General features: G+C 51.9%; 1 protein-coding gene across 2 annotated transcripts in view; it reads right to left on the bottom strand.

Moving 5' to 3' along the window:
* Positions 1-438: 438 nt before the first annotated feature.
* Positions 439-12,201, bottom strand: part of TFDP1 (transcription factor Dp-1) — a 43,135-nt gene continuing 31,372 nt past the window's right edge. The window contains exons 1-9 of one of the 2 annotated variants that reach the window (XM_037042090.1): positions 11,721-12,067; positions 11,444-11,565; positions 10,096-10,261; positions 9,517-9,660; positions 8,919-8,987; positions 6,822-6,973; positions 6,190-6,356; positions 5,020-5,098; positions 439-1,807 (exon numbers count right to left, since the gene is read on the bottom strand). In XM_037042090.1, the coding sequence (XP_036897985.1) occupies positions 1,663-1,807; positions 5,020-5,098; positions 6,190-6,356; positions 6,822-6,973; positions 8,919-8,987; positions 9,517-9,660; positions 10,096-10,261; positions 11,444-11,565; positions 11,721-11,894 (1,218 nt within the window). In that variant the 5' untranslated portion in view covers positions 11,895-12,067 and the 3' untranslated portion in view covers positions 439-1,662. Of the gene's footprint in view, positions 1,808-5,019; positions 5,099-6,189; positions 6,357-6,821; positions 6,974-8,918; positions 8,988-9,516; positions 9,661-10,095; positions 10,262-11,443; positions 11,566-11,720; positions 12,068-12,201 lie in introns of those variants that run through there. The other variant, XM_037042089.1, reaches the window with a different exon arrangement.

The following is a 12,201-nucleotide window of genomic DNA, read 5'->3' as shown; positions in this document are numbered from 1 at the left end:
TTTATTACGCATCACTACTGCATAAGACATAGCAAGTGTTCTTCACTGCTGATACGAACAGTAAAAACTTCGGGAGCCACCTCAGAAATGTCCCGTGTCAGAGGTCAGGTCACCTCAGACATGTCACGATAACGTAATGTTGGAGGTCAGAGGTCAGGTCTCCTTTCTTACCTTACTATCTTCTTTTTCTGAAAGTCAGATCCATAAAACCAGCCTCAACTTTGAGGACTCAGGAGAAAGGCAAGAAACAAAGCCTCTCCCCACCACCGGCCTCAGGAAAGAAGGCATCGCCTTGGTCCGTGTCCACCGTCACGTCCTCCTTCAGCCCCCACCCCTCCACTCCGGGGCCTGGCTACCTCCCTCACTCCAGCGACAGCTAGACTAGCAGGACCAAATGACTCTGGACAGTAACCCTGAAGCAGAGGAACACAGAGCTCGTTTAAAATGCCCATGCGCGTTTTATTAATAAAAACTAACAGTGCCAGTTAAACAAGTCCAACAATTAAAGTCTCTTTAGATTCCATAAAATATTACAGAAAAGTTTATTTGTGTTTCAATAAAAAGACTATTGTTTTAGAACAGGCAGCTAACAGCAACTGTGCAGTTAATGGTTCTTTGTGAATAAATTTTAAAAGAAGCTACTGCCTGTCCTCCAATTCCTTTCTCTTTTTATAAAAAAAGAACTATTAAAAATGATTGACAAATTCTGAGTTAAAAAACTGTTAAAACATTCTCTATATTTAATTTCAACTTTATAATAGATTACAGGAAGATGCTTACGAAACAAATACAACATTTGTTTCAGTACATGTCTTTAAATGATAGACTTATAAGTATGTAAACACTATATAATAAAAAGCTTCCAAACGCTGCCTGTAAGAAATCAGGCAAATTTTACCATATGCAATAAACCATTCCAAGCCTTCCAGACAGTTTTCAAAGCTGCACCAGCACGGCAGTAAACTTACCAAACAAAACAAACACAAACACACAAAAAGAACTTTGCAATATGCTTGCTGCAACGTAAACCTAAATTTAAAAAAAAAAAGGAAGAAAGGAAAAGTATGAACTTCATGGAACCACGCAGTCAATATAATTTAAGAGAAAATAAAGTTATAAGATTCATGGTGCTCAGTGTTGAAAGCAGAGCTTTGCCATTTTGCTTGGTTCTGTGGACGCCACAGGACGTAACACATCGAAACTCATCCCGGAGCCTCACACACTGCCAGCCAGTGGCGCCACTCATAACACGCCGCAAACAAAAGGCATTCGCGGTGGCCTGGACAGGACGACGATGTTTTTTCATTGATGCAGATGGAGTATACTTTCCTCAGCAAACTCAGCAAAAAGTGTTAAGGGGCGAAAAGTAACTCTGAATTAAAAAAATAAAGATAAAAATAAAAACACACAATCTAGAAAGTAAATACAAGCCCTGTGTCAGCACGCTGGAACCGGCACACACTGCAGCCCGTCTTCAAAGACCCTGCAGAGAGCCACCCGTGCTTGCTTATCCGAGGTGCAGGTCAAATTCGACAGCTTACAGTATCTTCTTGGGAAGAGGCCAAAAAGAAACAGAAAAGCCCACATAAAAAAGTTTATCTTCCCTAACTGTGTTTTCCTGAAGCTGAACTGGAGGGGAGGCGGGGCTCGTGAGGGAGCAGGTCAGTCTTCCTCGTCGTTATCGTACTCTTCGTCCTCGTCCTCATCCTCCCCGACATAGGACACCGGGGTCTCCACCCTGGACCCGCTGTACTGGGACCCGCTGGAGCTCGTGGCCAGCATCCCGTCCGCACCGTTGGTCAAGTCACTGCAAGGACAGGAAGTGACACAAACAGGGTCAGTGCTGCGTCTCTGCAGCCTGCACCAGAGATGGGGGTTTCAATGACACACACAGAGCAGGTCTCACACAGCTGCAGCCGAGTGCCGGCGCTGTCACCGGTTCCACCCTTCTCATGCCCTGCCCCTGCTCTGTCCCCTTGGACACAACCAGTAAAACCGCGGGGAGATTGGCAAGACCATGATATTTAGTCTTTCCTCCAACTTATTACAACAGAAACAAAGGCCCCAAGCGCACCAACTATAAAACCATTACATCCTTCTTCCTAGACCTTTTACTTATGAATTCCCTGATCTTGAGGAAGGAGAAAGAAAATGATTAGGAAAAGGGGGCCCCAGGATGACACAGGGCCCCCAAAAGCAAGGCTCCTGGGACAGCAGTGTGGGGAGGGTACCCAGCAAGTTCTGTGCGTGTGCCTGTGTGCACGTATGTGTGCGTGTCCATGCTCAGTGCAAGTGTTGCTGTGCTGAATGTGCACCCATGCAATGGTATGTGTGTACAGGCACGTGTGTGCGCACTATTTGTCCCCAGGACCCACCTCCAGCTCCTCTGGTGTCTGCAGAGCCCAGGAAGCTGAGCTGTAACCCATGATTCTCACGCAGACACTCCCTCTACAACCTGTACTTCCGGGAAGGCTCCAAGGACCCCATGGCCTTCCACAGTTTTGTGAAACGGCATTTGCCAAAGGTCAGTGGGGATGACCCTGGGCGGGGCCCAGCAGCCCAAAGGGGCAGGGTGGAGCTGCAGGGCTAGGCTTGCCCAGCACTACACACTGGTCCTCAAGTGGATCTCTGCATTGGATCTCTGCATTGGTCCTCAAGTGGATCTCAAATGGATGCCCCTGGACCCTCACAGGAACACGAGAAAATCTTTGGTTGCCACAACTGAAGGGGTAGGTACTGGCATCTGAGGCTGAAGGTGCTACAACAGCCCACAAGGCACAGGACAGTGTCCGCAACAGTTGTCTGGCCCACAATACAGTGTCCCAGGTAAAGACCTTGGCCTCAAATGGTGAGAGGTTTTAAGAGCTGAGACCCTGGTGAGATAAGCTGGGTTCAGCGGCCACCCAGCATCCCAGTGCAAAGCAAACCAGACACAAAGGGTTAACTACAGTCCCAGGGCACCACCAGGTGATGGCCCACACCAGCCTCGCAGAGCAGGGGCAAGGGCAAGGGCACATTTCCACTGTGAGTTATAACTTGCTCGGGTTATGGTCAAAAGTAACTTCAGTTTCTTCGCATTTGAGTTGGGCAGCAAGAAAAGGCAGACAAGACACATCGAGTGTCGCAGGGACGCCAGCCTAGAATTCAAACTTTGTTAGGGGTCAGCCAGATGCCAGACTCCGAGAACACCTGTAACACACGGAGGCGTCACCCCCAGGGGAGGTCTCACACATGAATTTGTTCAAAGATAGGGGACCCGAAAGGGTCAGAACTGCACTGGAGACGTGGCCACCAAACACATGAAAAGGAGGGGCTCTGGGGGCACCGCATGAGTGCGTGACACATGCCGCTTTACTCGGACAAGAGGGACCCGGAACCCAGGAGGTTTACTGCAGCGCGGGAACCTGCCCCGGGCCAGAGCGGCAGGCAACGTGCTCCTGCTCCAGCGCTAAGGAAGAGTCCTGGGGGCATACAACCGTATGCACATTACCTTAATACCTCTTACTGGTGTCTACTAACACTGTACAATAAAAACTATTAAATATTGTACGCTTTGACAAAGTAATTCCACACCTGAAAAATCCAGCCTAACAAAATAAGTCAGGAAGGGTGAAGAATTTAACCATAAAGCTGCTTATTGCAGCTTTTCTTATAACTGGGAGCCACCTACACATCCGACTACAGAGGGCAGCTCGGCCAATTACCGAGCCTTCCTGAAATACCGCCCTGTGCCACCGTGAGTGTCAGCTTTTCTTCTGAAGTGGTCGTGGCTTCGTTTCCCTCACTATAAAAACTGACATGAGTCTCAGGAAATTTAATCAATAAGATGAAATTTCCTAAAGATAAAATTTAGAAAATGCCCCAATTCCACTTCTTGGAATAATGTTCAGTATTTTACCGAGACAGAATTAAGGACTGAGCGGACCACTGTCACAACCTGACCGCGTGCCAGACGCTCTACAAGGACTTCGCTGTTTCCCGAAGCCTTGCAGCACACCCACGACTAACCCGTCACCAACCCTGCCTCACGGGAGTGGCCAGGCTGCAGGGCCCGGGGCTTCACACCCTCGCTGCCCACTCCCAGCTCCGTCAGGGCCACACCGGGGTCTTGTCTGTGTCACACAGAGACCCACTGCGCCCTGGTCACGGCTGTGGGGCTACACCGAAGGTGTGCGCACACTGCACTCTGTGAGACGGACGCCACTCTGTTGGATCCCCAGGCTGCCAACTTGTCATGTGTGTTAAGAAATTGAGCATTTACTAATACTTAGGATGAATAAATTAGTACATATAACATAAAACATAAAAGTTAATAAGACCATTGCTCTGTCAACACTTAATGCTAAAATCATCTTCACCTATCTTTGAAAAACTTAGGGATGACATAATTCTCAGTGGGATTGCTAGTCAAAGATAAAATACACACTGATTTAAATAATAAAGCTTCAGTAACAAAAAATACACACAATGGCAAGTAAAGTGAAAAAAGCAGGGGACAGAATTCTTTATGTACACTGTGCCCTCAGGTGTGTTATAAGAAACAGAAAAAGCCCTGGCTGGTGTGGCTGTGGACTGAGCACTGGCCCGCAAACCAGAGGGTCACTGGTTTGATTTCCAGTCAGGGCACAGGCCTGGGTTGCAGGCCAGGTCCCTAGCAGAGGGTGTGTGAGAGGCCACCGATCCACGTTTCTCTCCCTTTCTCCTTTCTCTAAAAGTATATAAATAAAATACTTAAGAGAAAAAAGAAATAGAAAAAATGAATGAGAAATACTGTCACTTGGCTGCCAGCAGTGGGGTTCGGGTGGGTTTCACTCCCATTTTTCACTCTACGTGGGGACAAACTCGGTGTGTGAAGCGTCCTCAGGTCAGGGAGAGGCTAAGCTGCTTTGGAGGGTCCCGCTGTCTGAACAGCTGAGAAACGGGGTTTGCATGAGAGCTGGAGGGCTTCCTGCTGCCGGGGGACCCATGGCAGGTGATGGGGGCCCCTGCCAGCCCACCCCGGCGCAGGACTGCAGTCACCTGGCAGAAAGCCTCGTGCCGTTAGAGGTGGAAACCGATGATGTGACGAATATACTGTTGAGTGATCCGTGAGCCATTTCTGAAAAGAGAAAGAAGACAGAGCAAACGTCACGACGCAGAGACCACAAGGAATGGAAGCACTGTGCCGAAATGGAGGCCTGGGGCCCAGACCCGTCCGATCTGCCCTGCACTTTACGCCGGGCCCCCAGGCCCGAAAATAGCCCTGCTCATTCAGAGCCTGGCCACAGGGCCGGTCCCCTGTGCGAAGGCACGGAAGCCTTTCATTTACGTGCGGTCACCAGCGACAGCAAAGCTGCACCACTGAAACTTCACAGAGAGCAGGGACTGAGAGGGAGGGAAGACCAGCAGCGCTCCCATCCTGGGTGCAGCTGTCTGCAGTGAGAACAGAGTGAAAGGCAGGGGCCTTCAGTGACGTGTCGGCTCGGGGGTCCTGGCGGGCCGGCTGCTGGAGTCTGGGGGCAAGACAGAGCCAGCCTCGCCAGACAGTCCACAGTCTGACGTCCACTTGCTCTGGATGGCTCCGAAGCCTGGGGTCCGATCCAGTGCTATGGCTCTTGGGGAGCAAATCTGCAGCAGAAAGGGGAGCAGCGATGGCAGCTCTTCTTCCCAGAGCCCCTCTCCATCCGGGGCCAGCACCTTTCTCAGCAAAGAAGTCACCAGAACGAAGGCCAGAGAACCTGAGCAAGAGCTCACCAAGCGAACGCTCCCACGCTCTGGCCATCAGTAATCGGCATAGAACATCAATATTCCTGGTTACATCACTGCAGTGACCAATCCACTACCTAAGGAGAAATGTCCACACCTATTGAGCGCCTCAAAGAATTTCAATCTCTTCCTTTTGGGGGCCCTACCTGGAAGGTGAAATCATGACTTAACACCTGTATCATATAAGCTGCATGGGCAAACACACAGGATGCCACTCCAGAACTCCACTGACCACATGTCCCAGCAGGTGAGGGCCCCGCCAGGCAGCTGTCCCACCAACAATACCCATTCCTGTGGTCCCCAAAGCCATCTCGTTCCCTACCTCTCCTTGCTCCTGGTGCTGCACCCCTGAGCCGACCTCAGCAGTGGAAGGCCAGGGGCCTGGAGGCTGGGAAACCGTCCTCACTCCAGCCACTAGGCCACCAGTCACTGGGGCCCACTGACCTGTCACATAGGGTTCCAGTGCTTTCGGCACCAAGCTTCTTGCCATTTTCAGGTCTTCGGCGGAGCAGCTCCCAGATTCCAGGCCATAGGCCATCCCCATGCGCTTCAGCACTTCTATGTCATCGTGGATTTCAAACGTGTTGTCAAAATTGAACAGGTACTCGAATCTGGAGGAGACAGTCCCTGTTAGGAAAGCGCCATCTTCAAGACGAGACAGCCTTGCTCAGTCCAGGAGTCCAGCCCCTTCCTCGGGTGCCCCCTAATCGGGTGTCGTTACAAAATTGATCAGCTCAGAAACAACGCCCCAAGAGGCTCAAGCGGCATGGCCCATCAGCGTCTGCGCTTCGCAGGCACGGCCCCGGCACGCGGGCCCCACAGGCCGCCGCGCACCATCGACTAGCTGGGCTGCACCTGAACAGCCGTCGAGTGACAACCCTCACAGTGCAATTTACTTTCCTTTCAAAAAGAGATGCATAATTAGGGAAAGAAGAGCAAATTTCTAAATTACGCCAAAAGACTATATTTACTGAGTACAGATACTTCTATAAATAAGTTGACGGGCCATTAAGAGCACTGACTCCGGCATTTTTCACCACTGAGACCATGGGGCTCCTGGACAACCGACCACCTACTTGTCGTTAGAAATGCTGCAGTCAATAACGGTCTTCTTGCTGGTGTTCACGATGATGAAAGGCAAGTGTATGACAGAGTTGGGCGGAGGTGGCCGGTTGGCCTGCTGCTCCGCCTGGCGGTTTCTCTGCACCAGATTCTTGAAGGCAATTTGCTAAAAGACATGAGCAACCAGCACAGCACTCACACCAGCTGCCGCCCAACCTAACACCTCCTCCCCAGGCATCCTTGACAACTTTCCCTGAACCCCACGAGACAGCAAGAGGGCATGGGCCCTCCTTTGCAGAGCAGAGCAAACAGCTGCCCCAGGAGCCACCAGCAAAGAGAACGCATCCTGCTCAACAAAGTCCCCAGAGAACCGAGGCTGCAGAGATATGCATTGATTCTGGAGGTCATGGTCCCCCCCTCCTTCCTGGGGAGGGGTCTGTGGGTGCCCACGCCTGTCCCATCCATGTGTCCCAGCCTTAGAAGGCAGACATTTAGCTGTGGACCTGCAGCTTTCTGGGAAGGCAAAAATGCTCCATGGCAGGGGTGTCTCCTCTGGGAACATGGGTCCTCAGCCTAAAGCCAGAAAGCCAGGGCCCTGGGCCCTGAAATAAACATTTACCTTCAAGATAATTTTCTTGCCGTTAATGCAAAGGCAGAAAAGATCCCCCACCTCACCAGCCAGCTTTCTGCCCAGCTGCCCAGTACTGGGACTCAGGAGCTCAAGGCTTAGTGAGAGGGAGGCAGCAACTTTTTTAGGCAGGTTTTTTTTTTACGTAGTTATGATGTACTGTGAATGCAGAAAAGGAGAACAATTTATTCTAAAGAGGGCAACTGAGCGGAAGAACTTGGAGGCTGGGAGGGGCCGCAGCCAGAAGCAACCTCCCCTTCCAGCAAGGGCTGTGGCCATCACTTGCTCTTCCCTTTCCCAAGTCCCTTCTGCCCATCTTGGCTCTGTGACCACTTCGTCCCTTGCCAAAGCACCCCCTCAGCTGGTCTCCTAGGAAGAGGGTCCAAGATGCCACTCTTAAGGGCAATGGAGTAACCGAGGCGAGGGTAAGACACCCATGCACTGAGTGTGCCTGGCCTGGGTGAGACACATGCTCTTTGCCGTGGTCCCCGCTCTGCTGGATGCTGGGGCAAATGTTGCAAGCCCCACAGTGCCCCCTTGTGGCCTTTTCCCACGTTCTGAGATCTCCTAACCTCAGCATCTAGGCCTGTCTGCAGAACCCCAGCGCTTCCTCCCAAGGGTCCCACCTCTTGCCACAGCTTCTAACACCCCTTACCCTCTGGTTTTTTGACACATGCCTACAGGTTCCCAGCAGCCTCCAACCTGACCACACGATCCATGGCCTTGCCACCCTTGGGGTCCACAATCATCTCAATAAATTGCTGCTATGCCCTCCTTCCCTTTACTGACCAGCCATCACTTCTGGCAGCAGCTGGCCCCCATGCCCCAGGCGGCAACCCCAGCTCGGAGCTGCCTCTGTCCAGAAACTGGCCACTCCCCCTCCAAGGGGGAGATCTTTACACACGTGTTTGAGTATTTGCTTCTAACCCAGAACATGTACCCCCAGATCCCTACAGGGGGTGAGGCTGGTGCTCAGGGGCATCCCTGGGGAGGGCAGCACAGTTCACTGCTCACGTGTGTCTGAGGCACGCTGACACACATTCTCTGACCACGTGTGCTGACCGCTGGCCAGGCACAGCCAGGATCTGCACCTTGCCCCCAGTCTGGAGCCTGGTACTCGGAGCACACTGCATACATACCCCAGAGAACTTCCACACGCTCCTTCCCAAGGGGCCGTCCCTGCTGCCCTTTAAACACTGTGAACAAGCCATGTACACACTCACATGGTCACACTTACACACGCACATCCACACAAGTGCTCTCACACTCTGCCCCTCTGGCCACAAGGCCCATGTCCATGAGAGTTCATGTCAATGACACATGCACAGTGAATATTTATGAAATTCGGGTTCGAAATCTCAAAGGAGAGACTTTATTTACCACAGAGGGATAGAATGGATTGCAAGAGACTGCCGCGGAGAAAAAACTAAATTAGTCGAAGATATTAAAACTACCTTGCCTCCAAATGTAAGTAATTCGTTACCTGTAGAATGAGTTCTTGAAGTTGAGACTGTTTCTGTTTTATTCTTTCAAGTCTTCTTTGTCTCTCTACCTTCAAAAATAAACCATGAATATCAGAAGTCAACACAACTGATTTACTACAGCGAAGTTTACAACCTGCAGCAACACAATGTCGCCTAAGCAGGCTCTTGCAGAAAATGTTCTCCCTGGATCTAACGGTGGGGAAACAGACCAGTCTGGACCACAGCACCTGTGGCAAGCTCTTCTTCAATCCCAACTGCACATACACTGCTGCCTTCGCTCATTTCCTGTATCTGGCTATGTACTTTAAAAATAGCGTTAAGGTGGCTGCACTAGAGTCCACGCCCTTGACTGCCCGACCTCCTCCCCACCCGCAGTGAGGGTCTGCAGAGCCCGCCCGGGCCAGACAGTCCACCACCGTTAGGTGGGGAAGGACGTGCCTGATCAGAGACTCTGGGATTTGGACAAGCCTGGTCCACATGGCCCAGACCAGGCACAGAAGCACAAGACCCTGACCAGGTCCCAGTGCTGCCAACAGAAATGGCTGCTCTGGGGTGAGTCTACATGAACACACGAAACACGACGGGTTAGTGGCGAACCTCTAGATTCTGACATTCCTGAGCTGAGTTGGTGGGCAGACCGATCCATTTGATCTCCTTCTTCTCCTTGGAGATGATGTTCATGGCCATCAGCACGTTTAAGGCATCGTAGACTCGCCGTCGGATGTTCTTCTGGTCATACGCCTGGGGAAGATGAAGGGGAGTTTTCCGCATGACCCAGGACGGCTCGCAGGCCAGTGTGAAACACTGGGCCCTGAGCACACTCAAGGAAGCGCACCGTCAACTTGCCTCGTGCGGCACAGACCCGCTGCGGCAGCTGCTGGCATCGCTCCGAGCACAGCTCCACCGAACTGGCCAGTGCTGACCAGGCAGCCGCGCCAGGCCAGGAGCGCTTCCGCAGGAGGGGGCTGCCCGACCGGCAGAGCCAGAGCACATGCACAGAAATATTTAGGGGTGACAGGGCATCATATGCACAAATGGATCCAGAAAAGCTCCTCTGTACGGTTCTCGGACCTTCTCTGTACGTTTGAAGTTGTTGCAAATAAAAGTGGAGGGGGCAGGGTGGCACTGGTGCGTTCTGCTGCTGCCCACCTCCCCGCGCTGGCCGCACACACTTACGGACTCGTTCGGTAAGATGTGGTTGTCGGCAGCACTGAACTCTGCAACCAGCTCGTCGGCCACCTCGTTGTAGGACGTGGTTCCCTTCCGCTGCACCTTCTCACAGACCTTCATGGAGAAGTGCCGCAGGCCCTTGCCGTTCTTCTCTCCTTTCCTGTTGCGTTTCCTTCAGAAATACAAAGGAAAAGCAGCAGCCTTAGCCTGCCGACCGCCGGCCTTGAATTAAGACACACACGCACCTCAAAGGGCTAACGAGGTACACGAGGGCGTACACGAGGGCATCGAGACCCGCTGGGGCTGGAGCGCAGGCGAGCGGGCTACCAGGGGGCCCAGTTCCACCCCTGCAGAGCACACTCAGCACCTGCGGCAGGGCCAGTGCCTCCTTTCTCTCTGTGAAGGCCAGACCTCACGTCTGTCTGTACCTCCAACTCTCAGGAAGAAGTAGGGCGTACATCCCAGGGGCAGGGCCCAGCACGTATTTGGTGAGTATTGGCACGCTGTACTCTGCTTCTTAGAAAGATGTGGGCCGACATCAGGAATTATGAAAGTTTTACTGCCAACCCAGGACTTTCTAGGCCAAATCTGAGTGGCTGACAGACAAGGGGAGGCCGAGACCTGGATGGCCAGGTGGCAGCGAGTGCCAAATGCCGAAGCCTGCCGTGTGCGTCAGATCAGGAGTGACCCCAGACACCTGAACTTTTAAAATCACCACATCCAGGAAAGGGTTGCTCTCAGTCTGTAATGGGATGAATTGTGGGAACTGATGATTTTTGCTTGAGAACCAATATAGACACAATTCTATAGCTTTGTTTTCATTAGTTTTGAAGGAAAGTTGCATAGCTGACCTTCGAGTAAAATCATTTTCAAATCGGTTTGCTTTAGTGGAAGAAAGGCTCAAAGTAACCGTGGTGGGCCACCGCCATGAAATGGCGAAGCTGCTGTGAGATCCATCCCATTTATACCACATTTCCAAAAGCTACTTTCCAGTGCAGGCAATGGACAAAGTTACCACTGTGCTGAAAAGCCAGCTCCCTCCTCTTCTCCCGCCAAGAACTGACCACACGTTATAGTGTAGTGTAGGCGTCATCCCAACTACAGGGGGCAGCTCTCCCGCCCTTTACAGTATAACCATCACCGCCCAGCACTATAGGGGACAGCTCTCTAGTGTGACCGTCACTCCGGAACTACAGGGAGGCTGGCTCTCCCACAGCCTGACCTCCTTTACGAGGAAAAGCATGACGTAACTACACATCCCTTATGGGCACGCGTTGGACATTTTCCATCCGCGAGCCCCTGTGACCCTATGACCACAGAGAGCTGGGGGTTACAATTCTAGGCATGTGCTCACCCGGCAGACCAAGGTGAGGGGTCTGAAGGCTGGTTCTGTGAGACAAAGTGCGTGTTAGGGGTGTGTGGGCTTCCTACCACGATAGTGTTGGGCGCTGCAGGTCTCTGAGGCGTACCAATTACCTACAGTCAAAAAAGACAATTCAGAACACAATCAGAAATCTCCCACAAAAGACTCTGCCATTTTATCATTTCTCATTATCTACAGCCACTGTTGCATTTTATTAACCACAGATATAAGAGAGGACAATGACAAGGTGAGTAACCCAGCAGCTGACCCTTTGAACTACAGACCGCAGGGCCACGCCTGTTCTGAACATGTCTTCGTTTCCCTTTGTCAACCTCAGGCATCTTCTCCAGGCAAACGAAAGCAGCGGGGACGCCAGACAGCACGCACGAGCCCAACAGAACTGAATGCACCTCTGGGGGCACGAGAGCCTCAGGGAGGTCATGTTCAGCAGTGGGGCATGTGAATCACACGTCCCGGGTAGAAGTCTGCGGGGGACTCAGTGCGATTCTGGCTTTCCTCTTGCCGTCTTTACTTCCCTTTTAATGATATAGAGAAGGATACAAATCTATCCTTCAATGACACCAAAATGAGGCCAATAAACAAACAGAAAACAGCTCTCAGAACAAAAGGTGCATCAGCTTGACCACGTGCAGGAAGCCCACCCCATGGCTGTTTCACAGGGGAAACCCAGGCACCCCAGACAGCACAGGGCAGGGGATGAGAAGGGGATTAGCCCTGGGAGCAAGGGC

This window comes from Sturnira hondurensis, unplaced genomic scaffold, assembly GCF_014824575.4.
Source record: "Sturnira hondurensis isolate 20B ecotype Veracruz unplaced genomic scaffold, ASM1482457v3 Scaffold0003681, whole genome shotgun sequence".
NCBI classification, from domain to species: Eukaryota; Metazoa; Chordata; class Mammalia; order Chiroptera; family Phyllostomidae; genus Sturnira; species Sturnira hondurensis.
This window is presented reverse-complemented; position numbering and strand designations above follow the sequence as displayed.